The sequence below is a fragment of the Phyllostomus hastatus genome, unplaced genomic scaffold (genome assembly GCF_019186645.2).
Source record: "Phyllostomus hastatus isolate PE091 unplaced genomic scaffold, TTU_PhHast_1.1 phas_scaffold_78, whole genome shotgun sequence".
Taxonomy (NCBI): domain Eukaryota; kingdom Metazoa; phylum Chordata; class Mammalia; order Chiroptera; family Phyllostomidae; genus Phyllostomus; species Phyllostomus hastatus.
Genome location: NW_025334041.1, coordinates 452,926 through 468,299, shown reverse-complemented (window position 1 = coordinate 468,299; position 15,374 = coordinate 452,926). Strand labels below are relative to the sequence as shown.

Below are 15,374 nucleotides of genomic sequence, written 5' to 3'. Positions count from 1 at the left end.
CCTTCGGAGGACAGGCTGGAGCCGGGGTCTGCAGCGTGCCGGCCCGGAGAGGGGGGGATGGAGTCCAGCCCCGCTGTGTGGGAGCCGAGGAACAAGGCGGGCGTGCCGCGCAGGGCGAGGGGTCGGCGAGGGGCTGGACCGGGGAGGCACCTCGGGACGTGAAACTGGTCCAGATGAGACGGGGACGCCGCTGGCCCACCCCAGCTGGCAGGCCCTGCGGACAAGCCCCCTGGGGAGGCTGCTGATGAGGCCGGGCTTGGCCTGCGTGGGCCGGGAAGGGAAGGGACTCGGGATGGCGCCTGGGTGGGTGGGGACCCGGCGGGCTGTCAGAATGGGGGGTGCAGCAGAGCGCGGCTCAGCTCAAGGTTGCGGCCGCGGCGGCTCCCGAAGCCAGAAGCCGAGAGCTGAGTCCCCACCTGAGAGCGGTTGGGACGTTTTTTACGTGGAAGAAAATACCCCCCCCCCAGAAACCTCTCACGCCCTGGCTGGGTGGTTCAGTGGGAGTGTCGCTCTGCGCACCAAGGAAGGTCTGAGGTTCAGTCCCCAGCCCAGGCACACGCGGGGGGCAACCGACGCTTCTCTCCCAGCGATGTTTTTCCGCCCCTCCCCCCAATCAGTAAAACCATGCCCTCAGCTGAGGGCTACGGAAAGAAAGAGAAACTACTTCGTGACATAGGAAAATGTTGCTCGGTTCGGGCTTCGGTGACCCCGAAGTGTCACTGGGCCGGCCACTGCGCTCCTTTTGACGCAAGCCCGGGGCCCGGGAGTTTGGGGAAGTGAAACCCCGCCGCTGGCGGGCCCCGGACTCCCCCAGTTCTCCCCCGCGCTGGTTTGGAAAGCCCTCCAAAAACACCAGCCCAGGCCGCAGGCCGAGGACTGTGCAGAGGTCGGGAGGTTGAGGTCGGCCCCGGTCTGCCCACGGGGACCCGCAGGGCGGCGCGAAGCCCTGTCCCGACGGGTGGGGTTCTGTGCTGAGCGCCCAGGGCGGGGCTGGTTTTATCCCGCACTGCAATGAGCACTTTGCGATTTCATTAAATCTGTGTTTGGGGGGGGGGGCCTTGCATATCAAACAATTGTTTCAGAGCTTTAAAAAGTCAGTTGGGCCCCGGCTGGTGCGGCGCCGCAGTGGACTGAGTGCCGGCCGGTGGACCGAAAGCTCACAGTCGGCTTCCCGGTTGGGGCGCACACCTGGGTTGCGGGCCAGGTCCCCGGCTGGGAGCCTGTGAGAGGCAACCGCTGTCTCCCACGTGGATGTTTCTCTCCCTCTCCCTCCCTCCCTTCCTTCCCGTCTTCCTGAAATAAGTAAAATCTCGATAGAAAGGAAAGCAGGTTGACTGAAAGGCAATCATCAGATGAACTCGCCTCCTGACTCCGAGTCCCGCAGGCGGCACGTGGGTGACGACGCGACTTCGGGGAACGCGCCGTCCTGTGCCGGGCGGGGGGTGCTGTTCGGGGGCAGAACTGAGCGGCTCCTAACTGCCGCCTGGTCGGCAGGGCCCTCAGCACGGGAGGCCCCTCGTGCTGCTCCCTGTCCCAGCCGCCGAACAGGCAGGTGGGCGGCCCTCGCGCAAGAAGGGACCTTCTGGGAAGCACCCGGAGGCAGATGAGTCCCTACCCCGGGTACCCATGGTCAGTGCTGCCAGTCCCCTCCTGGCGTGGTCTCTGCACTCCAAGGGCGGCCTCAGCCCCTGCCCCTGCCCCAAACGCCAGGGCGTGGGCCATCCCCACATGCTGAGGTCCTGCAGGTGACCCTGTGCGGCAGGGCTGGGGACCGTGGCCACTGCCGTTGGGGGCCGGGGCAGGCCCGAGATGAGAGGGTCCGGCTTGCCGAGGGCCCCGGGGAACCTCCAGAGCACCGTTAGGCAGCCCGCCCAGGAAGCGGGGGTCAGAGCCCCTGGGGAAGGAGGGGCAGCCCCTCCCCGGGGCCAGAACCCACTTCCTACTTTACCACTCTCAGAGGAGGCGCGGGGCGGGCAGAGGGCGGAGGGCCGGGCCTGCTCCGGGCTCACTCTGCACAGGAAGGTCGTGCGGGCGGGCGGGCGGGCGGCGACCTGGTCTGGGTGCTCCCCGCCGGCAGGATGGAGGACGAGGAGGGCCCTGAGTGCGGCAAAGCGGACTTTGTGCTTTTGGACCAAGTGACCATGGAGGACTTCATGGAGAACCTGAAGCTCAGGTGGGCCTGGGCCCTGGCTCCCTTCTCCCAGACCCCCCGTGGGGGAAGGGAGCCCCACACAGCCCCCCAGACCACTATCTCGGGGTCACCTCAGGGGCACTTGGCGAGGCAGGCAGGACCGTCCCCTTGGGCCAGGGCAGATGGCCGGTGCTGGAGCTGACTCCCCAGACCCCACCTCCCACACAGCCAGTGCCTTTCACCCCACTGCTGGGCACCCAGACCAGCACCCAGACCAGGCGGATGCCCCATCACCCTCATGGGGCCCTGCTGAGCCCTGGGCAAGCTGAGCAAGCCTCTGGGGGCACACGGGCTGCTCCTCCGCACCCAGACCGGCACCCAGACCGGGGGGCTGCCCCCTGTCTCAGAGGGGCAGGGCGAGCTTCCCTCAGAGGAGGGCAGAGGGCAGGGAGGGACCCGGGTCAGGCGGCGCCGGGACACGGGTTGCTGCCAGGAGCTGGCCTCGCCCCTGGGCAGCCAGGGGAGCTGAAGGCACCCTGCTGGGCACAGGTGTGGGCATTGGGGGGCGGGAATGAGCTGCTCCGCGCGGGGCACTGAGCTGAGCAGGACTGCAGCCCATTCATACAAACCGATCAGGAGGCAGCATCACCAGCTCCGTCCTGACACAGGGCGCTGAGCCCAGGGCCACTCAGCTGGCACATGGCAACGTGTCTCCCAGCAGGTGGGGGGGGGGTGAGGGAGTGTAGCCAGGGGACCCCCACGTCAGAGGCAGCTAAGGAAGAGGAACCCCAATTGGCGCCGAGGGCAGGGCAGGGCCCAGACACCCCGGAGAGCAGCCCACCGGTGCTCCCGGGATTCCAGCCCCCAGGGCTTACGGGGTCCTGAAGGAAGGGCTGGGAAGTCAGGATGTGCTGGGGGAGGGTGGCAGCGGCTGCAGCCCCAGGGTCCTGCCCAGGTACCACTCCCAGGCCCCGACGTCTGGGTGGGGCTGGGCGGGGTCCCCCCATGCCACTGGGGCGCCACCCAGACCTTGAGAAAGGAAGCAGCCCAGGCCCCTCCCCGGGCCTCCTAACCTCCTTCGGCCCCGCCCTCGACCTGTCTTCTGGCCCAGGAGGGCTCACCCTGTGTGGCCTTGGACCAGTAGGTCGCTTCATAAAACGCGGCGGGGCAGGGAGGGTCACAATTCCTGTGTGTTAGGACCCCATGGAGGGCAGTGTGGACCCCAACACTCCGCTGGGGTGGGGGTGGGTCCGGGAAGACTCGAGGCCACGCCCTCCTGTCTCGGAGCCCAGCCCCAGGGTGGGCCAGGGCCCAGGCCCCCGCAAGGGCCCACCACCCCCAGGCCCAGCGTGGGTCCCGAGGGCTGAGGGCTGGCCCTGCCCTTGGCAGGTTCGAGAAGGGCCGCATCTACACCTACATCGGGGAGGTGCTGGTGTCCGTGAACCCGTACCAGGAGCTGCCCCTCTATGGGCCCGAGGCCATCGCCAGGTACCAGGGCCGCGAGCTCTACGAGCGGCCGCCCCACCTGTACGCCGTGGCCAACGCCGCCTACGGGGCCATGAAACGCAGGTCCAGGGACACCTGCATCGTCATCTCAGGTACCCCCCTGGGCCCCGGCACCTCCATCCGTGAGCGACGGGAGGTGGCGGGAGCCCCCCGGGGGGCGGGCCCAGGGCACCGATGGGGGGCAGAAGCCGCTCACTCTGCCCGCCCCCCGTCCGGCAGGCGAGAGCGGCGCGGGGAAGACGGAGGCCAGCAAGCACATCATGCAGTACATCGCCGCCGTCACCAACCCCAGCCAGCGGGCCGAGGTGGAGAGGTGAGGCCGGGCGGGGCTGGGCAGCGGGGGAGGCCGCTGGGCCTCGGGGTCCGGCCGTCTGTCGGGAGGGCCCCAGGGTCCTCGCCCAGGACCCCTCCACCGCGGTGAGGGGAGGCGAGGCCCACGCATGGCCCGGGGCCCTCTCGGGACCCCGGGCAGGAGCGGCCAAGCTGGCCAGCCGCCCGGCCAGGCAGGCCCACGACGTCAGCCAGGTGTCAGGGCTCCGGCCGGAAACCGGAAGTCAGGGCGGTCCCGCGGCTCGCCAGCTTCGGGGGAGGGGCTTCCTGTGCCGGAACCTGCCCTTCCTGCGGGCGGGCCGGGGGCCGGGGGCCGGGGGCCGGGGCCGGGGGACAGCCGCTGCTGAGCACACGTGGCCAGTGGGCAGCAGCTGCTCCGCCTGCAGCCGGAGGCCGCTGGCGGAGTGTCCAGACCCAGGTCCTCGCCGCAGGCTGAGGGAAGACCTGGCGAAGCCTGGGAGATGCTCTCCCGGCGTCTCAGGGCGAAGGCCCTCCCGCCGCCCAGAGGGGCGGCGCGGGGCGTGGCGCAGACAGGGCGCTGGGCCGGGGCGCAGCCCCCCGCTCGAGGTCTTTGCATCGCGGTCCCGCCCCACGCCCCCGCAGGGTCAAGGACGTGCTGCTCAAGTCCACCTGCGTGCTGGAGGCCTTCGGCAACGCCCGCACCAACCGCAACCACAACTCCAGCCGCTTCGGCAAGTACATGGACATCAACTTCGACTTCAAAGGAGACCCCGTGGGCGGGCACATCCACAGCTACCTGCTGGAGAAGGTGCGTCCCGAAGGCCCGGCCCACCCGGCCTGGGCCCTGGGGGCCTGGAGGCGCCCTCTGTGATGTCCCGGGTTCAGAGGGTAGGCTTCCTCTGTGGCCAGGCCAGCCACCCCGCTTCCTGCCCTGCCTGGGGCTCTGGGGCCTGTCCTGGGGGGCTCCCCTCCACCCAACCGTGGGTCCAGCTGCCCCTCTCTCCTCAGTCTCGGGTCCTCAAGCAGCACGTGGGGGAAAGGAACTTCCACGCCTTCTATCAGGTGAGCCCAGGTAGGCAGGTGGGGCAGACCAGATAGCCCTTCCGTGCACCCTGCCCACAGCCCACTTCCTGCTCCCCCCCACCCGCCCCACCCCCTGGGGCGAGTTCCCCCGGACACAGCTGTGTCTGCGCCTTGTCTGACCCAGACGTGCCTTCCCCCTGGACTTGGAAGTGAGTTCTCAGAGCTCATTCCATGTCTGCACCACGTCGGACCACCAAAGTGGGTTCTCCCTGCCCTCCTGCAGTGTCCACCTGCCCACCCCCAACGCAGAGCTCCCTCGGTGGGCGGGGCCCACCAGGGCTGAGGGGCGCATGCGTCTGCGTCCTGCCTTTGTGGGCGGGGCCTGACCCGGGCCCGTGTCCTGCAGGTGCTACAGGGCTGCGAGGACAGCGAGCTGCAGAGGCTGCACCTGCAGAGAAACCCTGCCCTGTACAACTTCACCCGCCAGGGCGCAGGGCTCAGCGTGAGTGCGGGCTCCCCGGCGGGTCTGCCGGGACCTGGATCCCATGGGCATTCGGTGCAGGGAATCGGGGGCCATGGTGGTGGGAGGTGCAGCGTTTGAGCACACGCCAGGGTGCTGAGCCCCTTCTCCCCTAGGCCCCAGACAACGACGAAAGGGGTCCCCACCAGGCGGTGACCGAGGCCATGAGGGTGATCGGCTTCAGCTCAGAGGAGGTGGACTCCGTGCACCGGATCCTGGCCGCCATCCTGCACCTGGTGAGCCTGGCTGCAGGGCCGGGGCCACTCCCGAGTCCCCGGCTGTGTCCTCGCCATCCCTTCCTTGTGCCTCGGCAAAGGCATGCAGGCTCGTGGGGGACATGGAGCCTGAATCCTCCTGGTTCCCCCATCACCAGGGAAACATCGAGTTCGTGGAGATGGAGGAAGGGCACCTGGCTGTGGCTGAGGAGGTGCTGGTGGACCACGTGGCTGAGTTGACGGCCACGCCACGGGGGCTGGTGCTGCGCTGCCTCCTGGCGCGGACTGTGGCCTCCGGAGGCAGGGAAGTCATTGAGAAGGGCCATACCGCGGCTGAGGCCAGCTATGCCCGGGACGCATGTGCCAAGGTACTCTGGGAACCGGCTGTATGGGGTGGAACCCAGGAGGCCTTCCTGGAGGAAGCGAGGCCAGAGGCAGCCAGAGCAGCCTGGGCTCTCCCCAGGCAGTGTACCAGCGGCTGTTTGAGTGGGTGGTGAACCGGATCAACAGTGTCATGGAAGCCCGGGACCGGGACCCCCGGAGGGATGGCAAGGACACGGTCATCGGCGTGCTGGACATCTACGGCTTCGAAGTGTTCCCCGTCAACAGGTGGGGCGGCCCGGCTCTGACCCCCAGCCTCTAAGGAGGGCTCAGCTGGCTGGGGAGCGGGGTGTCCGGTACCTGACGTGGAGGGTTCCCTGCCCCAGGGGCATGTCCAAGCAGTGCCGCCACCTGTCCCATGGTGCCCAGGGAGGTCAAGTCCTGAGCTCACTGCCCCTCACTGTGAGCCCGCCTGTGGCTGGAGGCAGGGGCCGGGGGTGAGGGAGGGGGCTCCACAGGCCAGCCTCAGGCGGGCTTCTGGGGCACGGCTGCCACCTGGAGTGGAAGCTCTCCGGGCGGCGGCATGACGGGGCCGGCCCTCGCTCCAGCTTCGAGCAGTTCTGCATCAACTACTGCAACGAGAAGCTGCAGCAGCTCTTCATCCAGCTCATCCTGAAGCAGGAGCAGGAGGAGTACCAGCGGGAGGGCATCGCCTGGCAGAGCGTGAGTGCCGCCCGCCCGCCCCCTGTGCCACGGGCCCTGCCGGGGAGGCGGCATGGGGCCCGGGCCGAGGCTGGCGGGGCTCAGGAGCCGCCCGCTCGCTCTGCCTCAGGTGGAGTACTTCAACAACGCCACCATCGTGGACCTGGTGGAGCGGCCGCACCGGGGCATCCTGGCCGTGCTGGACGAGGCCTGCAGCACCGCGGGCCCCATCACAGACCGCATCTTCCTGCAGACGCTGGACACGCACCACCGCCACCACCCACACTACACCAGCCGCCAGGTGCCCCCGCCCCGCGGCCACCCCGCCCTCAGGCCGACCCGTGCGGGCGAGCACCCGACGGGCACCACACCTCGGGCCTCGGCCGCACTGCAGTGGCGGCCCGGCCTCCTCCGCGGGTCTGCCCGCCCGCTTCTGGGCCCTGACCCTGGCTCTCCCCTCCTCCCGCCAGCTCTGCCCCACGGACAAGACCATGGAGTTCGGCCGGGACTTCCGGATCAAGCACTATGCGGGGGATGTCACGTAAGGCATCTTCGCTCCTGCCTTCTGCCCGCTCTTTTCCAGACCCTGAGAACATGCCCCTTGCCAGAGAGCTTTTATTTTTGCTTTTTTCCTTTTTTTTAAAGATTTTATTTATTTATTTTTAGAGAGGGAAGGGAGGGAGAAAGAGAGAGAGAAACATCAGTGTGCGGTTGCTGGGGGTTGTGGCCTGCAGCCCAGGCATGTGCCCTGACTGGGAATCGAACCTGTGACACTTTGGTTCGCAGCCTGCGCTCAATCCACTGAGCTACGCCAGCCAGGGCACTCTTTTGTTCTTTTGAACGTCAGAGTTCTCGGTCAGACTTGAAAACACTTTAAAACAAGTCCTTGGCAACCTCCAAGTTATTCCTGCTGACTGTGCAAAAGGGCTTTTAAGAGTGGTTCTCAGCCCTGGCTGCGTCGGAGAAGCTGGGGACCCCGAGGGCAGGACACCCCGAGTCCTCACGCCCAGCCGGCCCCCACAGGTACTCTGTCCTGGGCTTCATCGACAAGAACAGAGACGCCCTCTTCCAGGACTTCAAGCGGCTGCTGTACAACAGGTGAGCGGCCAGGGCTCGGGCGGCCGGGCCCACAGACACTGGAGTCTGGCTCCTGCCAGACAGCCAAGCTGGTGGGGGCTGCCTCCCCCGAAGGGCGTCTGAGCATGGGGCCTGTGTCCACAGCTCGGACCCCACCCTGCAGGCCATGTGGCCGGACGGGCAGCAGGACATCACAGAAGTGACCAAGCGCCCCCTGACAGCCGGCACGCTCTTCAAGAACTCCATGGTGGCCCTGGTAGAGAACTTGGCCTCCAAGGTACCAGCCAGGCCCCGGCCCCACCCCGGATCCTTCCAGGTCCCTCGTGCCTGAGCATCACTCCCGGCCCCCAGCGGCCTCTGTGCATCGTGGGGAGGGGCTGTGTTTTCCTGTCTGCTGTGCACCTCTGCCAGCGCGGAGGGCCCCCTCGTGCTCAGGTCGGGACGCCACGGGGCCGGGCTGCGAGCAGACCCCCAAGCGTCCTCTGCCCGCTGCTCCCAGGAGCCCTTCTACGTGCGCTGCATCAAGCCCAACGAGGACAAGGTGGCTGCGCGGCTGGACGAGGGCCACTGCCGCCACCAGGTGGCGTACCTGGGCCTGCTGGAGAACGTGAGGGTGCGCCGGGCCGGCTTCGCTTCCCGCCAGCCCTACCCTCGGTTCCTGCTCAGGTACAGCCGCCCCTGCCCGTTCCTGTTCCTGTGCGCCGTGTACCGTGGGGAGTCCGGGGAGTCTGGGGCGAGGGGCAGGCAGGGGCTTGGGAAAGCAGCTTCTCAGACCCGACACACCCGGGCGCTAAAGTCGCAAGGGCCCTCGAGACCCTGGCGGGACAGGGCCAGGCAGGCGCAATTTGGTGGGACGTGGGCGGGGCTAAGGTGTGAGGGGCCGCGCCGGGGAGGGGAGGGCGCGGGTGGGTCGGCCTCCCGGCCCCAGGGCCTGGCACCCACTGCCCTGACATGCGGCGATAGGTACAAGATGACCTGTGAGTACACGTGGCCCAACCACCTGCTGGGCTCGGACCGGGCGGCCGTGAGCGCCCTCCTGGAGCAGCACGGGCTGCAGGAGGACGTGGCCTTCGGCCACAGCAAGGTCTTCATTCGCTCACCGCGGACGCTGGTCACGTTGGAGCAGAGCCGCGCACGTCTCATCCCCATCATCGTGCTGCTGCTGCAGAAGGTGCGGCCACCACGCGGTGTGGGGGCGGGGCGTACGGGGCGGGGGCGGGGCCTGCACCCGGGCGCGCAGGCACGCTCCCCGGGGTCCCCAGGGTCGCAGGGTCGCAGGGTGCCGGGCTTGCTCCTAGGAGACAGCCCACGACGGAAGGCGACTTAAGTAAAACGTGTGGGTCTGGTTCCGGTCGCCTCAGCCCCGTGGCCGCCAGCTTCAGGCCCAGGTGGACTCGGGTGCCATCCCTCCCTCCCTCCCTCCCTCTGTGTTTTCCTTCCTTTCCTCTGTTTATTCTGGGAGAGTTCAGACCCGGAGGGCAGTGTGCGTCAGGGGAACTAAATTCCCACACCCCTGCCCGGCGTCCGCTGCGTCACCTCGGGACACTGCGGCTTTGCACGGGCACCTGCGCCCCGGTCCCCGGCCCCCGTTATGTCGAAGCAAGTCGTCCCACGCACGATCGGCGTGTTTTCCAGAGGACGGTGGCTTTCCCCGCCCCTCCGCACGGCCTTTCACTGGAACGTTTCGAACACGCAGAAAAGCTGACAGATTTTCGCGCTGGCTGCCACTCGCCTGGATGGCTCGGCCCCGCGCCCCACCCTGTCCCTGCCACACCCGCACGCAGACAGACGCCCCTACGGGCGCAGAGCTCTAGTTCTCCTGGGCCACTCAAACCGACGCCACCCTGGACACTCCGGCAGGGACACCCTTGGCACAAAGGCATTCCCCTCCCCGGCCACGCGGCCTCCGCAGGGCTCCAACGCTGATCTGACGCGCGTGTCTGAGCGGCCAGCACACGGCCACCTCAGATTTCCACAAGCGACCCAGGGTCACCTGTTACATCCTGTGGAAACACAGAGTCCCATCAGCAGGGACACACGCGGGCGCCCGGCTGTCACCACCCCTGACATGTGCTTGCCTGTCAGCGTCCCCGGTCACCTGCCTGTCCCAGCCGGGGTCCGGGCAGTGGCGGCCCTCTCCGTGCTGTTTAAGTCTGACTTAATCTGTGGGCCCACTAGGCTGCCTGCCAGCCTCTCTGGTCGGTTCGTGGTCTGGGTTTTGACGGTTGTATTCTTAGGGTGCCCCTCCGTCTAGGGGGTCCCCTGGGAGTGGGAGGTGAGGTCTGGACCAGGTCGGGCTCCAGGTGGACAGTTGGCAGCTGCCCCCCACAGGTGGGGAATGGGCCGTCACTGCCCCTGTCCCCCTCGTCACATGCTTTCTTCCTGGGGGTCCTTCGCTGTGTGGGTCTCAGCCCAAAGGCCTGGGACGGCTGAGCAGCCCTTTGGAGGTGGCAGGCAGGAGGCACAGGCAGGTGCTCCCCGCGGCAGTGGGTGGAGCAGAAGAGACCAGGGAGTTCTCCAAGCATCTGAGCCCCCGCGGGAGGGGAGCTGGGCGGGGCCTGAGCTGTCCGTCACTCTGACCGGTCTGTTGCCCTGACCCGGCGCAGGCCTGGCGGGGCACGCTGGCCCGGTGGCGCTGCCGGCGCCTGCGGGCGGTCTACACCATCATGCGCTGGTTCCGGAGGCACAAGGTGCGCGCCCACCTGGCGGAGATGCACCGGCAGTTCCAGGCCGCGCGGCAGCCCCCGCTCTACGGCCGGGACCTGGTCTGGCCGCCGCCGCCGGCCGTGCTGCAGCCCTTCCAGGACACCTGCCTCGCGCTCTTCTGCAGGTACCGCCCCTCGCACGCGGCCCCTCGCGTTTCCCGCCCCCGCCGGGCCGGCCGGGCACCTGGGCTCCCCGCTCGCCCGTCGGGCCCCCAGGCCACCGCTGGCAGCGTGGGGAGACCAGGGGGGCCCGGCGGCCCCGCCCCCCGCCGTCCCACACCGTTCTGGGCGTTGGAGGGGACGGAGACTCGGGCTCCTCGCCCCAGGGCAGCAAGGGGAGGACGGCAGGTGGGGGCTGGGAATGAGCCCGGCTCCACAGCCCAGCAGGAGGGGTGGGTGGGACAGCAGGGTGGCCAGTGCAGGGCTGAAGGGCTCGGCCCCCTCCCACAGGGGAGGGGGCATGAGAAGCGGGACCAGGGGTGGGGGAGGGGAGGGATGCACCGGGACCCCCTGAGCACCGGCCCCTCCCCAGGTGGCGGGCCCGGCAGCTGGTGAAGAACATCCCCCCGTCAGACATGGCCCAGATCAAGGCCAAGGTGGCCGCCATGGGGGCCCTGCAGGAGCTGCGGCCGGACTGGGGCTGCCGGCGGGCCTGGCTGCGAGACTACCTGTCCTCTGTGAGTTGGGGGCACTGGGGACCCGGGAAGGGCTTCTAGCCCGAGGCCGGGCGGTGTCCTCCCCCTGGGCGTGGGTGTCCGTCTGTCCTGTCCTCTGGGCCCTGCCCCGCTGCCCCTGGAGTTGAAGGGGTTTCACCCAGAACCGGCTGGCCTGGGCTTTACAGAGCCCTGTGCCTCCAACCTGCTCCCCCTCCTGCCGCCCTTCTAAGGCCAGCGCCCCCACTCTGAATTACAGTCCAACCCCCCCACCCCACCCCGTCCTCAGGCACAGCCCCTGGGTGGGCCTGCAGAGATGAAGGCTGGGGGCCTGGGGTTTGCCCCGGTGGGCGCCGCAGGGAGGGGCCTGGACCTTGCCAGCTGCTGCCTTCCTGGCGGGCGTGCGTCCAGGTCGGGCCGAGGGGCAGGGCCGGTGGGCAGAGACGTGCCGCCCTGCACCTTAGGCTGCAGGGTCTGTGGGACGCGTGGGGTGGGGGGCTGGGTGCGGCGGAGGCGGCGCACGCAGGGCCTGACTCGGTCTCCCGATGAGGGGTGGCCGCGTCGTTCACCCCGAGTCGCTGCCGCACGCGCGACCCCGAGACCCCGTCCCACGTAGCCCCCCCGCCCCGTCTGTGCCCAGGCCGCCGACAACCCCGCCGCCTGCAGCCTGTTCGCTCAGTGCCTGAGGACTCTGCGGGACAAGGACGGCTTCGCGGCCGTCCTGTTCTCCAGCCACGTCCGCAAGGTGAGCGGGGGCGGGGCCGCCCCCTGGGGTCTCGCAGCGGGGCGGACAGGGTCAGCTGCAACCCAGGCGGGGAAAACCGGGGGTGGGGTGGGAGGGGGCCCGGGTGGCGGGTGACCTCTGGCGCCCCCTGCAGGTGAACCGCTTCAGCCGGCGCCGGGACCGCGCGCTCCTGCTCACGGACCGGCACCTGTACAAGCTGGATCCCAGCCGGCAGTACCGGGTGATGCGAGCGGTGCCCCTGGACGCGGTGAGCCGTGGGGATGGGGCGGGGCGTCCGTGGGCCCCTCCTCCCCCACCTGCCTGGGTTGGCTGGAACTTTCTAGAACAGTCCCAGCTCCGGATGACCCCCCAACAACCTGGGTGGCTTCCTGCGGGCACAGCTCCCATGCTCCCCCCACTCTACTCTTCGGCCCCCAGGTCAGCCCTCTCCCCACACCGGTGCCTGGCTGGGGGTCTCCCACCAGAACCTCGTGGACCCCGCTCAGCACCTGGTTCTGTGGCTCCCCGGCCCCTGGGTCCGCAGCTCCTGTTCCCACAGGGCAAGGACTGGCCCCAAGCAGGCCAGGGGCCTGTGACTGTCCGCGGGTGGGGGACGCCAGGTCCAGAGCCCTGACCGGTGTGGCTGCTTAGAGGCGACGGACAGAGAGCTGAGAGATCAGCTCAGCGCCACCAGTGCGGTCAGGGACTCGAGAGCCACCAGGGAAACGGATGGTGGAGCCGCAGGCGGGGGCCCCGGAGGTTGGGTCCTGGGGGTGCAGGGTTCAGAGGAGGGCCTGCCGCCACCTGACCCCGGCCGCCCTGCAGGTGACCGGGCTGAGCGTGACCAGCGGGCGGGACCAGCTGGTGGTGCTGCACGCGAAGGGCCAGGACGACCTGGTGGTGTGTCTGCACCGCTCGCAGCCGCCGCTGGACAACCGTGTGGGGGAGCTGGTGGGCGTGCTGGCGGCCCACTGCCAGGGGTGAGCGGGGGTGGGGGGGCTGCCTGCTTGCCCCACTGCCCGCCTGCCTTTTCCACCCCCCCCCCCCCCAGTGCGGGTCCGCAGCTGACCTCTCTCCCATCCACTCCAGGGAGCGCCGCCCCCTGGAGGTCCGGGTGTCCGACTGCATCCCCGTGACCCAGCGCGGCATGCGGCGCTTTGCGTCTGTGGAGGCCACGCCGGGGCAGCCCGAGCCCGACTTCCGCTGCAGCCGAGGCGCCTTCACCCTCCTGTGGCCGAGCAGCTGAGCCGGCCTGCCCTGCCTGTCCGGCAGCGAGGCCTCTGGCCGCACAGCAGGGACAGCTCCTCCACCCAGGCCCGCCCCTCTAGAACCCCCCACACACTGGGCAATAAAGGGTGCCGTGCCTGCCGCGTACGGTACGCATGGAGCCGCGTGGGCTGTGTCTGTGGGTGGACGTCCCCGCTGGCTTGGCAGCGTCACCCCAGCGACCTCTGCTGACCCTGCGGGGTCACGTGAACCAGAGGGGGAGGCCCAGAGACCCTGTCTGGTGGGGCCTGCGCCCAGGGACCCCGGACGTGGAGCCAGTGGTCTGAGAGGAGGCCGTGCCCTTTGTGCCCCAGGCTGACACCCCCGTGTGGGTTCCAGGCTGTCCTGTCCCATCTCCCCTGCACGGCTCCCAGACCTGCTCCTACCGGGTCCCAGGGAAGCTGGCAGGCCCAGCACCCACTGGGGGCACAGAGCAGGCCCGCCAGCCGTCTGGGGTGCATGCCGTCCCAGACCCTGGGAGCACCTCCACTGAGGGGAGCAAGCAGGGCCTCCCCGAGTCCAGGAGCCTGGCCTGGGCCTGGGCTTTCCAGGGAGTCAGCAGAGGAAGGCCACAGCGACGCCCCTCGGGCAGCAGAGCCCCTCCCAGCCTGTCCCAGCCCTGGGCCCCCGCCTGCACCCACAGGCGGCCCCTCTGCTCTCACCCCTTCCCTGGGTGTGCCCGGTTAGTGTGGGCTGTGGCCTTGTGGTGTGTTGTCAAAGGGCTCAGGCCCCACTGAGCTTCCCCTTGTCCTTGTCCAGGGGCACTTGAGGTCACCTCCTGTGCTGGGACAGCTGCTTGTCCCCAAGCCAGCGGGGAGGTCCCGGCTGGGGCTGCAGCCCACCCCCGCTTCCCCTGCTGAGTGGCCCAACCCCAACGTGGGCCTGAGTACCCCTACACAGGAGGTCTCGGCCTTTGGTGGGCCCCACAGGTTGCTGGGGGCAGGGCTTGTCCCAGAACTGTCAGCATTGCCTGCTGCTTTTTTAAAGGATTTTATTTATTTTTAGAGGGGAAGGGAAGGAGAAAGAAATAGAAACATCAATGTGTGGTTGCCTCTCGTGCGCCCCCTACTGGGAACCCCAGGCATGTGCTGTGACTGGGAATTGAACCGGTCACCCTTTGGTTCACAAGCCAGCACTCAACCCACTGAGCCACACCAGCCAGGTGCCCCCCGCTGCTTTAGGAAGCCCAGCTGCTTCCGGGCAGAGACGAGGGCCCAGAGAGGGGGTGGGAACTTCACAGCCTGGAGGGGGCACTGCTCACACCACCTGGCAGCCCTCGGGGGCCCAGCACTGCTGGGGGCTGCCTGCTGCACGGCCGGGCCCAGAGTCCCGCACAGTGTGTCCATCCCTCAGAGAGAAGGGGTGGTCCCCGGGGCTGCGGGACCCTGAGATCCTCTCCTGGGGTGGGTGACAAGCTAGGGAGAGGGAGGTGACAGGACCCCGCCATTACATTCCGACCTCGCACCGGGCACTCCCCCATGCTGCATGTGCACCCCCGGCCCTGACACGTGCCGCCAGCCCTGGCCGCCCCACAGCGACACGTCAGGGTCCCCTTCATCCTGCTGCTGTGACAGGCGGCAGAAGGGCAGGGCCCGGGACCCGAGCGGGGCCTGTGCCACACCGCCTGGCCATGCAGTGGCGCTCATGGACGCGGACAGACGCGGCTGCTGCCCCCGGGGAGTCCTCAGGGGACCCGCGTTGGAGGCCACCGGGAAGCACATGTCAGCCACACAGACAGCAGCTCCCTGGCCGTCGGCCAGCGGCCTCCATGCGCCTGGGGGACGCGGGGCTCCAGTGTGGGGGGGGGGCCCTCTCGCTGCCACTCTCCCCTCACCCGAGTCCCAAGTCCCCGTGTGGAGGGCCGGAGTCTGGGCCTCCCGACCACAGGGCGCGCGTGTGCAGACGCCCCTCCCAGCGGAGCGGGGAGCGGGCTGGGGCGCTGCGTCCTCCCCCAGCTCTGCTCTCTTGGGGCCACACCCCCCAGGGAAGCAGCCCCCCGTGCCGTGCCCCAGGCAGATGGGCCCTCCGGGCGCTGCCAACCATGCCTCCCACCACACTGCACAGCCGGGTCATCGGGTTCTCTGGGCCACACGAGGCCTGGCCGGGCAGTAAGTTCTCAGGGCGACGTGGTTCTCAGCGCAGTGACAGCGGTCCGTCCAGAGGTGACGCCCGTAAGACCGTCGCACTGCCAGCCCGAAGCGAAGTCCACGAGCACTCATGGCGCTGATGCGCCTGCCTGA

At 69.0% G+C, this 15,374-nt stretch overlaps 1 protein-coding gene across 1 annotated transcript; it reads left to right on the top strand.

The window, feature by feature from the left end:
* The first annotated feature begins 2,005 nt into the window (after window positions 1–2,005).
* On the top strand, window positions 2,006–13,255 carry MYO1G (myosin IG). The gene is made up of 22 exons (XM_045827618.1): window positions 2,006–2,173; window positions 3,521–3,729; window positions 3,857–3,950; window positions 4,571–4,736; window positions 4,937–4,990; window positions 5,358–5,453; window positions 5,588–5,707; window positions 5,845–6,054; window positions 6,150–6,295; window positions 6,616–6,730; window positions 6,840–7,010; window positions 7,180–7,250; window positions 7,733–7,807; window positions 7,931–8,063; window positions 8,286–8,452; window positions 8,750–8,957; window positions 10,393–10,616; window positions 11,024–11,168; window positions 11,785–11,889; window positions 12,023–12,136; window positions 12,694–12,848; window positions 12,958–13,255. Exons 1-22 carry the CDS (start codon window positions 2,079–2,081, stop codon window positions 13,112–13,114), a joined length of 3,030 nt encoding a protein of 1,009 aa, XP_045683574.1. The 5' UTR covers window positions 2,006–2,078; the 3' UTR covers window positions 13,115–13,255.
* Window positions 13,256–15,374: the final 2,119 nt, after the last annotated feature.

What these genes read in the sequence shown, in the direction of transcription:
- MYO1G (XM_045827618.1), top strand. Translation starts at nt 2,079, where the DNA reads ATGGAGGACGAGGAGGGCCCTGAGTGCGGCAAAGCGGACTTTGTGCTT. An exon ending in GCCAGGGCGCAGGGCTCAGC is followed by an intron (nt 5,454 to 5,587) that starts GTGAGTGCGGGC and finishes CTTCTCCCCTAG; the next exon opens with GCCCCAGACAACGACGAAAG. An exon ending in TACCCTCGGTTCCTGCTCAG is followed by an intron (nt 8,453 to 8,749) that starts GTACAGCCGCCC and finishes ATGCGGCGATAG; the next exon opens with GTACAAGATGACCTGTGAGT.